Here is a 16,695-nt window from a genome sequence, read left to right as displayed (position 1 = left end):
TTTTAAATACATTAATAGAGAATACTTCTGAGCCTTTTAGCTAATGGTAGAGGTATCTAGGAGTTTGGCTTACAAAATTTAGAGAACATATCTGATCACCAGATAAACAGCTGTGGGTCCAGTAATTTTTTTTTTTTTTTAAATCCTCATCAGAGGATTTATTTTTTAATTGATTTTTAGAGAGAGAAGAAGGGAGAGAGCAAAACATTGATGTGAGAGTAACCACAATGGTTGCTTGCTTCCAATATGTGCACTAATAAGGGATCAAACCCATAACCTAGGTATGTGCCCTGACTGGAAATCAAACCCACAATCTTTTGATATATGGGATGCTCCAATCAAATGAGCCACCCAGCCAGTAAATTTTTTACAGTCTGTTTAACCTTTTTCTAAATATTTTCACACTTGACCCTTTATTCCCTAACCCAGATACTGACTCTTTACAGTTTGGAGGCATTTTTACTTTCTTTTTAACTTCATTTAAGTCTTTAGCCTGGTGTTTCCAGACTAATTTTTCTAATTGTCAGGATCTCTTAATAAATAAATTAATACATGGCAGCAAACTAATATTTCACAGAGATGGACAGGTAACAGATGAATGAATTGTGGTTTCCTTGATACTTCCCTTGTCAAGGCTAAGTATTTGTTTTAATTATGTTCTGCTTTAAGTTACTGGTGGATGAAGTAAATGGAAATGTTTTTGGTGTTTTTATACAAGTCTTTGTAGATTTCACATTAGTATGAATTTCTTAGCTAAGTTCAGATTCAACCTACACATAATTGTTGATAACTGTGGTGGATTTATCCAACCGAAGTGATTAGCCTTGACTATGGAAGAACAATAAGAGCTGCAATCCCATTTCTTTACTGCCTTTTGAGAACATTGCCTGGCTCTTTGTCCTTTAGCCTGCCTAATATTTTGTATTTGCACAAGCATGAATGATAAAATAATAAAATTAACTTTTATGGGTGGTCTATAGGATGATTTTCAATGTCATAGTTATATACTGTGTATTATCATATTTACACAAGTTATTCATCCAGGTTTCGATCTCTTCTCTTATTCTTTATATTAGTACTCAAGGAGATCATACTGAGGAATCTGAGTTTTAATCTGATAGGTTATTAGAAGAATAGAATTTCTTCAGAGAATTTCAAATAGAACTTCAAATGCAGATATAATTAATGTAAATTTATTATCTTCCACAGGCTTACATTTCTTATTATCCCTTCTAGATAATGGATACTTAATGAAACTCACTCATAGGAGAGTTCAGAGTTGTGGTACCAACAATACTACTCTTCTCCCCTTCCGTGGCATAACTAAAATCGACTTTTTTTTCCAGCTTTTTTCCCCTTGAAATTAGACTAAAATATTTCCACTGTTAATTTTATTCTAGCAGTGCTTTTCAAGAAATTTTATTTTAAAATGAGCTTGGACACCTAGTTATATGACTAAAGAATTGGGACTTTGTAAGTCAGCACTAGTGATTATGTATTGTTGTGAATTTTGTAGCCTGAGGCGGGTGGGGGAGGGAAGGGATGCTGAAGCAGCAGTGTCTGCATGAACATTTGTGTTAGGGATCCCAAGGCCCACCCCTACCCCAGTGTGGACACTGTGTGGTGTAATTCACCCTCCTGAGTGAACCTTTACCACGAGTATCAGAATTATTGCTGGAAGCGTCTCTCACCACAAAATGGTGAATTCCCAGAAGGCAGGAACTATGTGGTTATCCTCCTGGCATCCTGGGCAGCAAGCAAGCACCTGACCCTGAGCACAATGAGCATTTGAATGAAAGAGTGGGTGAAGAGATGTAAGCAAAAATAATCACATTCATTGGCACCTTTCTGGAACTTTTAAAACTGTTTAAGGAAAAATTAAGGGACCTCTTATTTATCATTTTCTTCTTGTTAACTAACCATCTGGTTCATGGATGTGCGTTTTTGTTGGGTAGTTGGTAAGGAAGACATGCATTATCACAGAGCTCCAGCTAACCAGACCTCCCACCATCTTCTACCTGAGTGATGAGTAGCCTATTTTGCATGAAGGTCAATTTAAGAAGTGGAAATAAATTTGGCTGGGGAGGGGAGGTGGATCTATGATTCTTTTTTGTTTTTGTATTCAAAACTCCTAAGAATTATTTCAACTTAAACTACCTACTTACCATATTTAATAATAGAATGTCAGAGAGAAAAATAACACTGCCTTTTAGCCACTAAACTTTTAATGTGGGCATGTTTGAGCAGTAAATATTGGTAGCTTTTTGTTCATGTCTTGAATTTATATAGCACTAGAGAGTCCAACAATGAGTCATTTCTGATTTCAGCCACCAGTTTAGAGGCAGATAATCGTATCATGTCCCTTGACAGATGGTGATATGGAGACTTAAATGAGCTGGGTCTAAGAAACATAGAGTCAAATTCATTATATTTAATGCAGCGTCCCCGGAGTGCCTGCCCTGTGCCAGGGAGATGGGTGAGTGAGGTGGGCTGCTTTCCCATGGTATCCTCCATCTCCTGTAGATACAGACTCTCCTGCTTGGTCAGAGCACAGCAAACCACTGGAAACCGAACAACCCCACACACTGGGTTCCCTCCAAGGCCAGGTGGCACTATGTCCCACAGGACTGTTCCCCCAGTCTCTATAATTAAGGCTGCCTAGCCCTGTCTAAGCTCAAATGCATGAGGAATGCTTTATAATTTTATTTATGTATAGATCCTGATGTATGTACACACATGATCACATGCATGTTTAGTACTTTTTTCTTTTCCTTTTGCGTTTACCTCTTCCCCTTCTCCCTCCCTAATGTCTCCTTCCTTATTTTTCTTTATATATGCATATCCTATACAGATCCATATATTATTTACTAATAATGAGATCATACACACTTTTCTGAAATTTGCTTTTCTCCAAAGAAACTGAACAGTTCCTCCAGAAATCCTTCTAGGTCATCTGGCAGTGTTCCAAAATATCCTTTTAATGGCTGCATAATACTCCCTGAAGTGATCATATATTATTTACCTGGCCATTCTCCTATATATAGGTATCCCCTTGTTTCCAGGTTTTTGCCATACTAAATAATACTGTACTAAAACACATCCTAATACATATGACTTTACATATTAATACTTTTAGTTCTACAGAATAGATTTCCATGTGTGGAATTCCTGATTAACTCTATTATTAATTAGGTAGAAATTGCCATATTGCTTTCCTAAAAGTCTTCACTTCTCTACTAGTAATGCATCTTTTCTCTGCCTCCCTTCTAGCTTTGGCTGACAGACCTCTTCATTCTTGTTAGTGATGAATCTAAAATGAGACCTTATTGTTACTTTCGTAGCACTTCCCTGAATGTAAGTAATGTTATGCATCTTTTCACAAGTGTCCTGGCCATTTGATTTTGCCCTTAGGTTCTTTGCCTACTCATAATTCTTGCCCACTTTTTTTTTTTTTTAATCCTCACCCGAGGATATTTTTCTATCATCAGATAGAGTGGGAGGAAGGGAGAGAAAGAGAGAAAAACATCATGTGAGAGACACACATTGACTGGTTCCCTCTCGCATGACCCGACCAAGGCCAGGGATGAACTGCAACCGAGACACCGCAACCTTGACCAGAATCAAACCCACGATTCATTGGTCCACAGGCCGAGGCTCAAACCAGCCAAAGATGTTGGGTTGTTTGTCTCTTGCTTGTAAGTTTGTATGAGTTCTATATGTACTAGGGTTGTGGTTGAAGATTCTGAGACTTCATTTCCAAGCCAAGATGGTTGACTGGAGGCTTCTCTCCCTCTGCAATTACAGGGGCAGTTGAAATGAGCTCAGGGGTTGTTTAGCAGAGAGAGGCAATCCGTTATGACCTGCAGCCACAGACTGCTGGTCACTCTTTAACTACTGAGTCTGAACAGAAAATTGTATTGATCCAGAATGCAGCTGTGTGCGGAGGACTGAGAAGGTGAGGCAGTTCTGTACCATGCTGCCTTCCACTGGTTAAGACCTCCAAGAGCAAAGGCCTACCAAGGTAGAGGATGTCCCTCTGTCACCCGTGGAGGGGCAGCACTGAGCTGGCTGACATTTGTGGTGCTGCTTCTCCCTGGCTCAGGTGAGGCATTCCACTAAGTTAAAGGATTAAAATATCTAAACCAGTGCTTCTCATCCTTGTTTCCACCTTAACTCTTTCTTTTTTAATCCTCACCTAAGGATATGTTTATTGATTTTAGAGAGAGGAAGGATGAGAGAGAGAAACATCGATCTGTTTTCTCCCATACGCACTGGGATTGAACCCACAGCCTGGGTATGTGCCCTGACTGGGAACCGAACCTGCAACCTTTTCGTGTATGGACAACGCTCCAACTGAGCCATCCGGCCAGGGCTCCACTTAACTCCTGTAACAGATGGCATTCATGTTAGTGGCACTCCTCTAGGCATCCCAGGTTTTGAAGAAACCCAGAGACCTCTTGCAGGGAGGTAACGCATGACAGTAATTGGTCACCTCTGGCTCTTTTAGGAGTACATCAGGAATGATTACCCTTAGAAGACTTTGGCACAGGTAAGACAGTCTGCTGGTTATGTGCAATTTTCAACCCCCAGTTCAAGAAAGCATATCAGAACACACAGTGATAGTCTTTATATTATAGAAAAACTTTAAATCTCTTCATATATGAAATAAAAACAGGGGTTCATTATACCATTCAGTCCGCTTTTGTGTATGTCCAATGATTTTTAAAAAGGAGCTATGAAAATATAAGATTCAAATGTAGAAGGATATAAAATTGTAAAAAGGAAAAAGAGATGTAGAAATAATTTTAAGGTAAAGATGGATAACAAAAAACATTTCTAAGACTAAAATCTGGTTCTTTTTACTAACTATAATGTGTACTAGCCATTTAAAAAATTATCCTTGAAGGTCACGTGTGACTCCCCTCCTCATTCCCCAACTCCCACTTTGGGGACTTTAGTAGCTTAATAAATTTCTTGGGGGAAATCTAGCCTTTAATTTTTAAAAATCATTTATACTCATGAATAACCATATTCAAATCAATGCCTAATGTATCAGAAGATATGTAACTGGATATTTCTTTTATTAGAAGAGGTCTGATATTTATCTTGTTTGCTGATTCTTGTAAATTATCTTTTTTCAAAATGTGAGAGATATATTAAATGTCATACCTGATCCTAATGATCTTGTTTGATGGGAAGAGGAATAATGGGGTTTAGAAAGCGGTAATTCAGCATGGCCAGTGTGGCTCAGTGGATTGAGGTCCTGGTTCGACTCCCAGTCAGGACACATGCCCAGGTTGCAGGCTCGGTCCCCAGTGTTGGGGCATGCAGAAGGCAGCCAATTGATGTTTTTCTCTCACATCGACGTTTCTAACTCTCCCTTCCTCTCTCTCTAAAAAATCAATAAAAACATATTTAAAAAAGAAAGAAAGTGGTAATTCTTCTGTAACAAGGCTATCAGCAAATCTTTAAGTAGCCCTGGTTAGATTGTTGGCCCAAGGACGAGAGTCACGGGTTTGATTCCTGGTCAAGGGCATGTACCTCAGTTGTGGGTTCGATCCCCAGCCCTGGTTGAGGTCATACAAGAGGCAACCAATTGATGTGTCTCTCTCACATCGATGTTTCTCTCTCTCCCTCCCTCCCTCCTACTCTAAGAAAAATATCCTCGGGTGAGGATTTAAAAAAAATAAAATAAAATATAATCTTGAAGTAAGTTCTATTGATATAGCAACTTGTTTCCTGATCTCATCCTTGTCTTCTGTTATTCCTGGTTGCGTTTAATAAGAGTGATTCTGAAACTTGATCATCTCACTGCTGCTAGTTCAAAACCTGACAGTAGGAGTGGGCATTAGCTATCTCACTGTACATCATTCTCCCACCGTGGCCTTGAGTTTCACCCTGAAATAAGTTCTCAGATGAGTTTCAAGAATCTGTTGTGTGTTCTCTTATTATCTTTAACTCCCAAAGCAAGTCTATCTAGAATCACCCATCGGGTCCTTTGTGAGGTTATTTCCTAAGGAATAAACTTCACCTTTTCTATCCCCCCTTATGTGATAGATTAATGCTGTGGTAAATGGTTTACCTAATAGAAAAGACTTAGCAATGATAGCCTCTGTGTTTTGTTTGGATCCCTTTAACACAGATATTTTGTTGGACAAAGCAAGAAGCTATTATTTTTCTTCCTTAATTAAAAGTATTGACCAAGCTATGTATCTTGCAAATATATGTGTAGAGGGTGTCATTTATTTGGGATGAGCAATATAGAAAGTTAATTTTGTTTTATGACTCAAGCACCTATTAGAGGGTCTGAAAAAATGAACACCAGAAGGACATGGTGTTAAACAGTATTTCTAGTATCTATCTTTAAGGCTGTTTAATTGAATTTATTTTATTCAGCTGCCTGTCCTCTGAATTCACTCCTAGCACTGCTGATCGTTCCTCAGAACTCAGGGCCAATGCTGCAGTGTTTCTACCCGAGCACCTGGGTTGGCTGGAAACCCTGAGGCAATGACAACCACGACCTCAACACCCTCAGGACATGGCCCACCATCTAATTTAAAGGTAAAAGTTTAGAAAGCTGCTTTTTCCTAAATGTGCAAATTTTTAAAAACATTTTAATGGCTTTTAATACTGTCAATTCTCTCATAAACATTGTTCTTAAAATCACAAAATGATACACCTGAAGCGAATGCAAAATAATATGGACTATTAAATATGGAATGTAATTGAAAAATAAAATTTTAAGTTCTTTTTGAAAAATCACAAAACAAAAATACTTTTATCTTGAAAACAGTACCCTATCGAAATCTTTTAAAAGGCTATTCACTACTGGCACTTTCATCCCTAAAGTTTAAGAAAATAACTTCTCACTCCTAAAACTTTATTTTCTGCTTATTTCTAAACTTTACAATACTGAGAGGACAATACAAAAGGGAACCTTGCTCTCATTCTGAAGAGAAAAGACAATAACTTTTTTGTAGGAGAGCAGAGGAGACTAATTAAAACTAATGTATACAGTGGACTTCCAGTCAAAATGGAGGAGTAGGTGAAAGCTGTGTGCACCCCCTGTCATAACTACAGCAGAATTACAACTAAATTATACAACCATCACTGAAAACCATCTACAGACTAGCTGAACAGAAGTCCTATCACTAAAGATATAAAGAAGAACCCACAATGAGACTGGTAGGAGGGGCAGAGACATGAAACAGGCAGGTCCCACACAAACAGTGTGGCAATTAAGAATCTGGAAAAGTATCCCAGCTGCAAAGGTCTCCTCTGAGGAGCGAGGAGTCCCAGCCACTCAGTAGGCCCCGCAGCCAGGGGCACCAGTCCAAGGAAGAGGAGACTCCACAATATCTCGCTGTGGAAACCAGTAGGGACTGCATCCAAGTGAGACAGGGCTACTGGAGACTCAGGCATCCTCTCAAAGGGCACATGCACAGATTCACTCACTCATGAATTCACTGGCTCTGGGCTCCAGCACAGGAGCAGCAGCTTGAAAAGAGCCAGAGACATACAGGGAGAAACAAAAATGACTAGCTTCAGGGCAAGGGCTAGAGGGTCAGGAGTCAGGGCAGCTCTCTCCAGGATGAAAGTGTTGGCAGGCACCGTTGTTCCTTTGTTGAGCACTCCTCCTAACCCAGCCTGCAGGTGCAGGCAGGCACCAAATCTGGCTAATACTGCCCAGCTCTGGTTGTTCCCACCCAAGTAACATCCAGTGGGTTTTCCACATGAGTGGGCTGCCTCACCCCATGCTTTGGACTTTCCTAAAATCTTTCAAAGATCCACAAACCCCAAACAAGCAGCAACTGAGCTCACATGCCCTGTACCTCTTGCTAAGTGGCCCCAAGCCTGGCACTAGCAGTGACTGGTCACAACTTGCATTGTAACTCCCCATCAGGTGACTCCAAAACTGCCATAAGATGCAGCCAGTCTTGGCTTGGAACTTAGCTTCAGCTAAGCAGCCACAAGCTCAGCACTAGTGGCAACTTGCCTCAGTTTACAGCATAGCCTCTCCCAAGTATGTCCAAGCTCAGCACAAGTGGCAACCAACTGCAGATCACTTTGTAGCTCCCACAAGGCAGCTCCAAGACTGGCATAAATGGCAGCTAACCTTGGCCTGCACCAGAGTCCCTCCCAAGAGGCTCCAGAGCCAATACAAATGGTGGCTGGTTTCAAACCACACCAGAGAACCACCCAAGTAGTTCCACAAATGATACACCCAAAGGGCAGACTTGGCTTTCACCAAAGCCATGCTAAAATGACTCCCACTCCATAGGGTCAGCCCCTGCACAATAGCTTGTCCATTGTGGTCATGACCACCCCTCACAACCAGTCAGCCTGGGGGTCAATTCTACTCACTGATAAGCCAACAGCAATCATGGCTCAAGGAGGGCACACAAAACCCACACAAGGGACACTCCTGGAGTGCCGGGTCAGGTGACTAGGAAGATTGCACCACTGATCCCCACAGGACACCTACTACATAAGGCCACTATGACAAAACTGTGAGATGTAGCAGAGCTACCTAATACATAGAAACAAACACAGGGAGTCAGCTAACATGAGGAGACAAACATGTTCCAAATGGAAGCACAGAACAAAACTCCAGAAAGAGAACTAAATGGAATGGAGACAAATAATCTACCACATACAGAGTTCAAAGCATGGGTTATAAGGATACTCAGGGAACTTGGAGAAAGAATAGATGAACTCAATGAGAACTTCAACAAACAGATGAAAACCACAAAAAAGAACCAGTCAGAAATGAAGAATACACTAGAAGGAATCAACAGCATGTCAGATGAAATAGAGGATTGAATCAGCAATCTGGAAGAAAAGGTAGCAGAAAACACCCAATCGGAACAGTGAAAAGAAAAAAGAATTTTAAAAAATGAGGATAGTTTAAGGGACCTCTGGAAAACACCAAGCATACTAATGTTCGCATCAGAGGGGAATCAGAAGGAAAAGAGAAAGAGCAAGGGATTGAAAACCTACTTGAAAAAATAATGACTGAAAACTTCCCTAATCTGGTGAAGGAAATAGATATATAAGTCCAGGAAGAGCAGAGAGTCCCAAACAAGATGAATCCAAAGAGGCCCACACCGAAACACACCACAGTTAAAATGCCAAAGATGAAAGACAAACAGAAAATCTTGAAAGTAGCAATAGGCAGTTAGTTACATACAAAGGAGCATCCATAAGACTTGGAACGTAGATTGGAACATCAGCTGATTTCTCAACAGAAACTCTGCAGACCAGAAGGAACTGGCACAAAATTTTCAAACTGATGAAAAGAGAAAAAAACCTATAACTAAGATTATTCTACCAGCAAGGCTATCATTTAGAATGAAAGGAGAGAGAAAAGTTTCCCAGACAAGTAAGAGCTAAAGGAATTCATCACCACTAAACCAGTATTGTAAGATATGCAAAAAGGACTTCTTTAAGTAGAAAAGGAAAAATAAAAATATGAATAAAAAATATAGGAAAGAAAAATATTTTCACTGACAAAGGCAAACAATAAAAGCCATGGATCAACAAACTCTAAAGCTAGTACAAAGGTTAAAAGGCAAAAGTAGGAAGAACATGTGTATTTACAATAATAAATTAAGGGATACACACAAAAGAAGTAAAAAATAATGACAAATACAAAGGTTGAGGGGGTGAATAAAAATTGTAGTGATTTTAGAATGTATTTGAATTTAAGTGACCATCAACTTAAAACAGACAACTATAAACATAGCTTGATTAAACACATGGTAACCACAACTCAAAAATCTGTAAGAAGGAGAAAGGAATCCAAATACAACACTATAGAGAGTCATCAACATATAAGAGAATAAGAAATGAACAGAGAACTACAAAAACAATCAGAAAAATGGCAATAACTACATACCTATCAATAACTACTTTACATGTTAATGAACTGAATGCTCCAATGAAAAGACATAGCGTGTCTAAATGGATTAAAAAAGACCTCACCCTGGCCAGTTTGGCTCAGCGGTTAGAGCATCGGCCCACAGACCAAGGGGTCTCGAGTTTGATTCCTGGTCAAGCACACATGCCTGGGTTACAGGTTTGATCCCCAATCTGGGTCATGCAGGAGGCAACCAATCAATGTGTCTCTCTTACATTGATGTTTCTCTCTCTCTCTCTCAGGTGAAGATTAACAACAAAAAAATACCTGTACTTATGCTGCCTACAAGAGCCCCACTTTATATCAAAAGACATGAATGGACTGAAAGTAAAGGGATAGGAAAAGATATTTTATGCTAATAGAAATTTTTTAAAAGCTGGGGTAACAATACTTAGACAAAATGTACTTAAAATAAAGATTGTAACGAGATAAAGAAGGGAATTTCATAGTGATAAAGGTATCACTCCAACAAGAAAATATAACTCATAAACATCTATGCATCCAATGTAGGAGCACCTAAATATGTAAAGCAAATGTTGACAGACATAAAAGGAGAGAACAGTAATACAGTAATAATAGAGGACTTCAACACCCCTCTGACATCAATGGATAGGTCTTCCAAACAGAAAATCAACAAGGAAACAGTGGCCTTTAATGACACATTATACCAGATTGACTTTATTGATATTTTTAGTACAATTTACCCCAAAACAGCAGAGCACACATTCTTTTCAAGTGCACATGAAACATTCTTTTCCAGGTTAGACCATGTTAGGAAATACTACAAACAATTATATGCCAACAAATTAGACAACATAGAAGAAATAAATTTCTAGAAACATACAACCCTCCATGAATCAGGAAAAAAAAACAGAATATCTGAAGAGACTAATAACTACTAATGAAATTGAATCAGTAGTCAAAAAACTCCCAACAGGTAGAAATAACCCCATTGTAATGGGGGGCGGGGGGCACTCCCAACAAACAAAAGCCTTTGACCAGGTGGCTTCATGGGTGAATTTAGTCAAACATTCAAAGAAGAATTAATACCTAGCCTCAAACTAGTCCATAAAATTGAAGAAGGAAGGCTCCCAAGTTCATTTTATGATGCCAGCATTACCCTAATACCAAAACCAGACAAAGACACTATAAGAAAAGGAAATTATAAGTCAATATCCCTGGTGAACAGAAATGCTAAAATCCTCAACAAAATATTAGCAAACTGAATTCAGCAATACATTAAAAAGATCATATACCATGATCAAGTGGAATTTATTCCCAGGATGCAAGGTTGGTTTAATATCTGCAAATCAATTAATGTGATATACCACATAAATAAAATGAAGGATAAAAAATCATATGATCAATAGATGCAGAAAAAGCAACTGACAAAATCCAACATCCATTTATGATAAAAACTCTCAGCAAAGTGGGGATAGAGGGACCACCCCTCAACATAATAAAGGCCATATATGACAAAACTACAGCTAACAACATACTCAACAATGAAAAACTCACAGCTTTTTCCTTAAGATCAGGAACAAGACAAGGATGTCCACTGTCACCAGTTTTATTCAACATAGTACAGGAAGTCCTAGCCACAGTAATTGACATCCAAACTGTAATGGAAGAAGTAAAACTGTCATTATTTGCAGGTGATATGATGCTATGTACAGAGAACCCCAAGGATTCCACCAAACAACTATTAGAACTAATAACTGAATTCAGTAAAGTAACAGGATACAAAATTAAAAATTAATGTTCATAATTTTATTGCATTTTATACATCAATAATGAACTATCAGAAAGATAAATTAAGGAAAATTCCATTTACAATTGCATCAAAAAGAACAAAATACCTAGGAATAAATTTAATCAAGGAGGCAAAAGACCTTGGAAAATTATAAAACACTGAAAAAAAAAAACAAAAAAAAAAACTGAAGAAGATACAAATAAATGGAAGAATATACAGTCTTCATGGATTAACACCATTAAAATGTCCATACTACCCAAAGCAATCTACAGATTCAGTGCAATCTCTATCAAAATATTAATGGCATTAAAAAATTTTTTTTTCTTCACTGATTTTAGAAAGAGAGAAAGGGAGAAGGAGAAAGATAGAAACACCGATGATGAGAGAGAACATCGACTGGCTGCCTCCTACATGCCTCCCACTGGGGATCGGGCCCACAACCTGGGCATGTGCCCTAACCAGGAATCAAACCAGCAACCTCTTGGTGCATGGGTGGACACTCAACCACTGGCCACACCAGTTGTGCTCTAATGGCATTTTTCACAGAATTAGAATAAATAATCCTAAAATTTACATGAAACCACCACAAAAGATCCCAAATAGCCAAAGTGATCTTGACAAAAATGAACAAAGTTGGAGGTATCACGTGACCAGATATCAAACTACACTACAAGGCTATAATAATCAAAACAGCGTGGTGCAGACATAAAAACAGACACATGGATCAATGGAACAGAATAGAGAACTCAGAAAGAAACCCATGTCTAGATGGTCAATTAAGATATGACAAAGGAGGCAAGAATATACAGTGGGGTAAAAACAATCTATTCAAAAAATGGTGTTGGGAAAACTGGAAAGATACATGGAAAAGAGAAACTGGATCACTTTCTTAGACTGTATACACAAATACAATCAAAATAGATTAAAGACTTAAATGTGAGACCTGAAACCATAAAACTCCTAGAAGAAAACATAGGCAGTAAACTTTTACATTGCTCTTAATAATTCTTTTTGGATATGTCTTCTTGGGCAAGGGAAACAAAAGAAAAATAAACACATGGGACTACGTCATACTGAAAACGTTTTGCATAGCAATGGAAATCATCAACAAAACAAAAAGACAATCTACTGAATGAGAGACGATAGTCATCAATGATACATCCAACAAGGGGTTAATACCCAAAATATATAAGGCACTTATACAAATTCAAACAGACACACACACGTGCCACATGGAAAACTAGACAGAGGACCTCAACAGACCTTTCTCCAAAAAGGATCTATACAGATGACCAACAGACATAGGAAACAGTGCTCAACATCACTAATCATAAGAAAAATGCAAATTAAAACCACAATGAGAGATCACCTCACACCTGTCAGAATGGGTATCATCATAAACAAACAACAAATGCTGATGAGAATGAGCAAAAGAAACCTTTGTACATTGTAGGTGGGATAGTAAATTGGTGCAGCCACTATGGAAAACATGGAGGTTCCTCAAAAAATTAAAAATAGAACTACCATATGACCCAGCAAAGAAATCCAAAACACTAATTCAAAAAGATATATGCATTCCTATGTTCACAGCAGCATTATTTACAATAGCCAAGATATGGAAGCAACCTAAGTGTCTGTCCATGGATGAATGGATAATGAAGAGGTGGTACATATATACAATAGAATATTACTCAGCCAGAAAAAAGAACGAAATTTTGCCATTTGTGACAACATGGATGGACCTAGGGGGTATTAATCTGAATTGTCAGAGAAAAACAAATACTATATGATTTCATATATATGTAGAATCTAAAGAACAAAATAAATGAACAAACAATGGAAACAAACTCATCAAAACAGAGAACATTTTGATGGTTCCCAGGAGGGAAGGGAGTTTGGGAGATGGTTGAAAAGGGGGGCGGAATTAAGATGTGCAAATTACCAGTTGTAAAAACAGTCACAGGGATATAAGGTACAGTATGGGGAATATAGTCAATAATACTGTAATTGTGTATGGTGTCAGGTGGGTACTAGACTCATCAGGGTGCTCACTTCCAAAGTTATATAAATGTCTACGCACTATGTTGAACACCTGAAAGTAGTATAATATTGTATGTCAACTATAATAGAAAAATAAATTTAAAAAATAATATATACATAGCTAATTATTTTCATATAAGTCTTTGCTTCCCATTTTTAGTATAAGTATTTGTTAGCTGGGGACCATTTGATTTCTAAAATAATTCTTAGTTAATAAAAGAGGGCTGGACATTTTTAACATCTTTTCCCCCTGAGGAATCAACAATTAATAATACTTAAAAAGAAACCCAGGTATTTACCCAAAACTAACCATAGGATTTTTATCTGTAGTAAAAGGAATGCATGCTTTCTTCACAGGCCAAGTATAATCATAAAGTTGTCTGAGCGTGCGTATATCTATCAACATAAAATTTCGTTGTTCTTACCCCTCAGAGAGGATGAGGAGCGACGAGCTGGCAGTGACCATGGAAGAGACCGGTGGGCAGGACGATGCGGCGGCGACGCAGGGCGGCCCTTTGCCCGGCCTGGCACCAGCACCTCCCGGCCGCCTTGGGGCGCCATATTCCGAAGCCTGGGGGTACTTCCACCTGGCCCCGGCGCGCCCGGGACAGCCGTCGGGCTACTGGGCCACCTGCCGGCTGTGCGGGGAGCAGGTGAGCCGAGGCCCGAGCTTCCGCGCGGGCACCCCGGCGCTGTGGAGGCACCTGAAGAGCGCGCACCGGCGGGAGCTGGAGAAGAGCGCCGCCCGCTGCTCCCCGCCCCCGGCCCCCGGCCCCGCCGCGGCCGCTGAGGGCGACTGGGCGCGCCTGCTGGAGCAGATGAGCGCGCTGGCCGTGCGGGGAAGCCTGCGAGAGCGCGAGCTGGCGCGGCGCGAGGCGGCCGTGGAGCAGGGCGAGCGCGTCCTGGAGCGGAGGCGAAGGGCCCTGCAGGAGGAGGAGCGCGCGGCGGCCCAGGCGCGGCGCGAGCTGCAGGCCGAGAGGGAGGCGCTGCAGGCACGGCTGCGGGAAGTGAGCCGTCGCGAAGGCGCCTTGGCCGCGGCCCCGCTGCAGACTCCGCTCAAGGAGGAGCCGGAGGGGGAGAGGGACGGCTACATTATCACTAAAGTCCACCTGTAGGTTTGGGCCGCTGCCGACGCCGCATGCCAGCGCTGCCCCACGTGTGGTCCGCGGACCAGCGTCTTCGGCCTCACCTGGGAGCTGAAGCTCAGGCCCGCTGCCTCCTGGTGAAGCGGACTCTCCAACGGGGGCCTTGAAAAAGCTTCGGAAGCCTGGGCAGAACCAAAAATCATTTCCACTCTGCGGTCGCCTGGGATGCCTGGGAGCGTGAGCTCCAGCGGCCCCCTTTGCCATTGGCGTTTGGTGGGCATCCGTGCAGGGAGAGGTTCTCCTCTAAACGCCTTGGGAAATGAGAACTCCAGCAGTCCCTTGAACCTGACTCACCTGAGGCCTTGTACCTGGTGACTGAACGGACAGAAGCTTCCTTACACACCAAAGACTACCACACCATGTGCCTGTGCACCACAGCCCAGGGTGGCAGGTCCATGGAAATAAGGGTAAAGCATTTTATCCAAAAAAAATTTTACACATTTCCTAATGAGTGAATCTTTGATGAGCAGCCTTTGCCCAGCACCAAGCTCCGAAAAAGGGGCCACTTGGTTTCTACGATTGCTCTTTACCCTCATCATCTCTTATGCCTGGACAGGACAATCCTGACAACTGTTTACTCCCCTCCCCAGTTTGCACCATATCAAGTGCACTGGTCTATTTCACCGCAGCCACCTTCTTTCCCATTCCAGACCAATGGCAGCTGTGGTCAATGTCCCCACTTTGTGCCTCACACCTGCCTCCTTACTAGCAAAATATGACCTCACCCTTCATTGCTAGGAAGGGCACTTCTTTCCCCACCTGTTTCCACGGTGCTTACTTCTAGGTCAAAGAAGCATCCTCCCACGAGGCAACCTTCTCTCATGTTTACATCCATTCCTTTGCCGCCTTTACTGGCTCTTTGCTCAATTATTTCCTTTTATTCCCTACTCCCTCCCTTTTCCCAGACATCCTCTTCCTCAGAAATACCTAGTATTCCTTGTACTGAAAAGAGCCTCCCTCAACCTGGACGCTTGCAACTGAACCACCATCCAAGGAGGGTCAAGTAGTTCTTGCTGCCCATACTTCCTCCCATTCTTTACTCCTTCACTCCACGGTCAGCTTTCTATGCTACACTGGACCGATAAGAAGCCACCACTATCTCCTAGTCGCTGAATGTGATTATTTATTCAGCCTTCATTTTACTTAATCTCTCCCTTCTTGAAATTTCTCCTTTGTAAGGTGGAACTTGCTTTTCCTCCAGAGAACTCCTTTTCCTGATATAGAGTGGTTCCCAAACAATTTTTCTTAGATTTTTTTTCTCATTTCTTATATACTGAAAAATTTCAAACATGCGAAAAATGTCAAAGGCTAGTACAATGAATACCCATGTATACCCTCCACCTAGACTGAACGATTGTTAACATTTTGCCATATTTACTTCTCTTTCCTCTACCCCATACATCCATGACATTTCATCCATTAGTTCAATATGTATCTCCCAAGAATAAAGACATTGTTCTACATTACAGTGCAATTATCATACCTAAGAATATAAACAATTTCCTAATAGTCTCTAATACAGAGTCCCCAACTGTCCCAAGAATGTCTTTTTATCTTTAAAAAAAAAACAAAAAAAAACAGGGTCAAAGTTAATATATTACTTTTGACTGTAACCCTTTCATAATATTTTAATCTACAACACCCCCCTTTACCATTTTTCCCCCATGACTTTTTTAAGAGTCCTAGCCATCTCTCTTATAGAATGTCCTATATCTGGATTTGTCTAATTGTTTTTTAAGCCAGTTTCTGCACTCATGAAGAGTTCAAATAATCACCTCTGTGCCAATGACTCCTAAACACTTCCAGCCTTTGGTCTTCTCCCCCTGCCCGTCCTTCAT

General features: G+C 40.6%; 2 protein-coding genes and 1 non-coding gene across 8 annotated transcripts in view; 2 read left to right on the top strand and 1 right to left on the bottom strand.

Moving 5' to 3' along the window:
* The window catches only part of AGGF1 (angiogenic factor with G-patch and FHA domains 1), a 119,790-nt gene that overhangs the window by 60,920 nt on the left and 42,175 nt on the right, over positions 1 to 16,695 (bottom strand). The gene's annotated exons all lie outside the window — the stretch shown is intronic.
* On the top strand, positions 3,941 to 4,078 carry LOC118643048. Its single transcript, XR_004961935.1, has one exon. It is a non-coding gene; the product is annotated as a small nucleolar RNA SNORA47 (small nucleolar RNA).
* Positions 6,474 to 15,126, top strand: ZBED3 (zinc finger BED-type containing 3). The gene is made up of 2 exons (XM_036278996.1): positions 6,474 to 6,561; positions 14,145 to 15,126. The coding sequence occupies exon 2, from the start codon at positions 14,150 to 14,152 to the stop codon at positions 14,825 to 14,827; it is 678 nt and encodes a 225-aa protein (XP_036134889.1). The 5' UTR covers positions 6,474 to 6,561; positions 14,145 to 14,149; the 3' UTR covers positions 14,828 to 15,126.

The sequence above is a fragment of the Molossus molossus genome, unplaced genomic scaffold (genome assembly GCF_014108415.1).
Source record: "Molossus molossus isolate mMolMol1 unplaced genomic scaffold, mMolMol1.p scaffold_m16_p_3, whole genome shotgun sequence".
NCBI classification, from domain to species: domain Eukaryota; kingdom Metazoa; phylum Chordata; class Mammalia; order Chiroptera; family Molossidae; genus Molossus; species Molossus molossus.
Note: the sequence above shows the minus strand (reverse complement) of the source record. Positions and strands in the feature narration are given on the sequence as shown.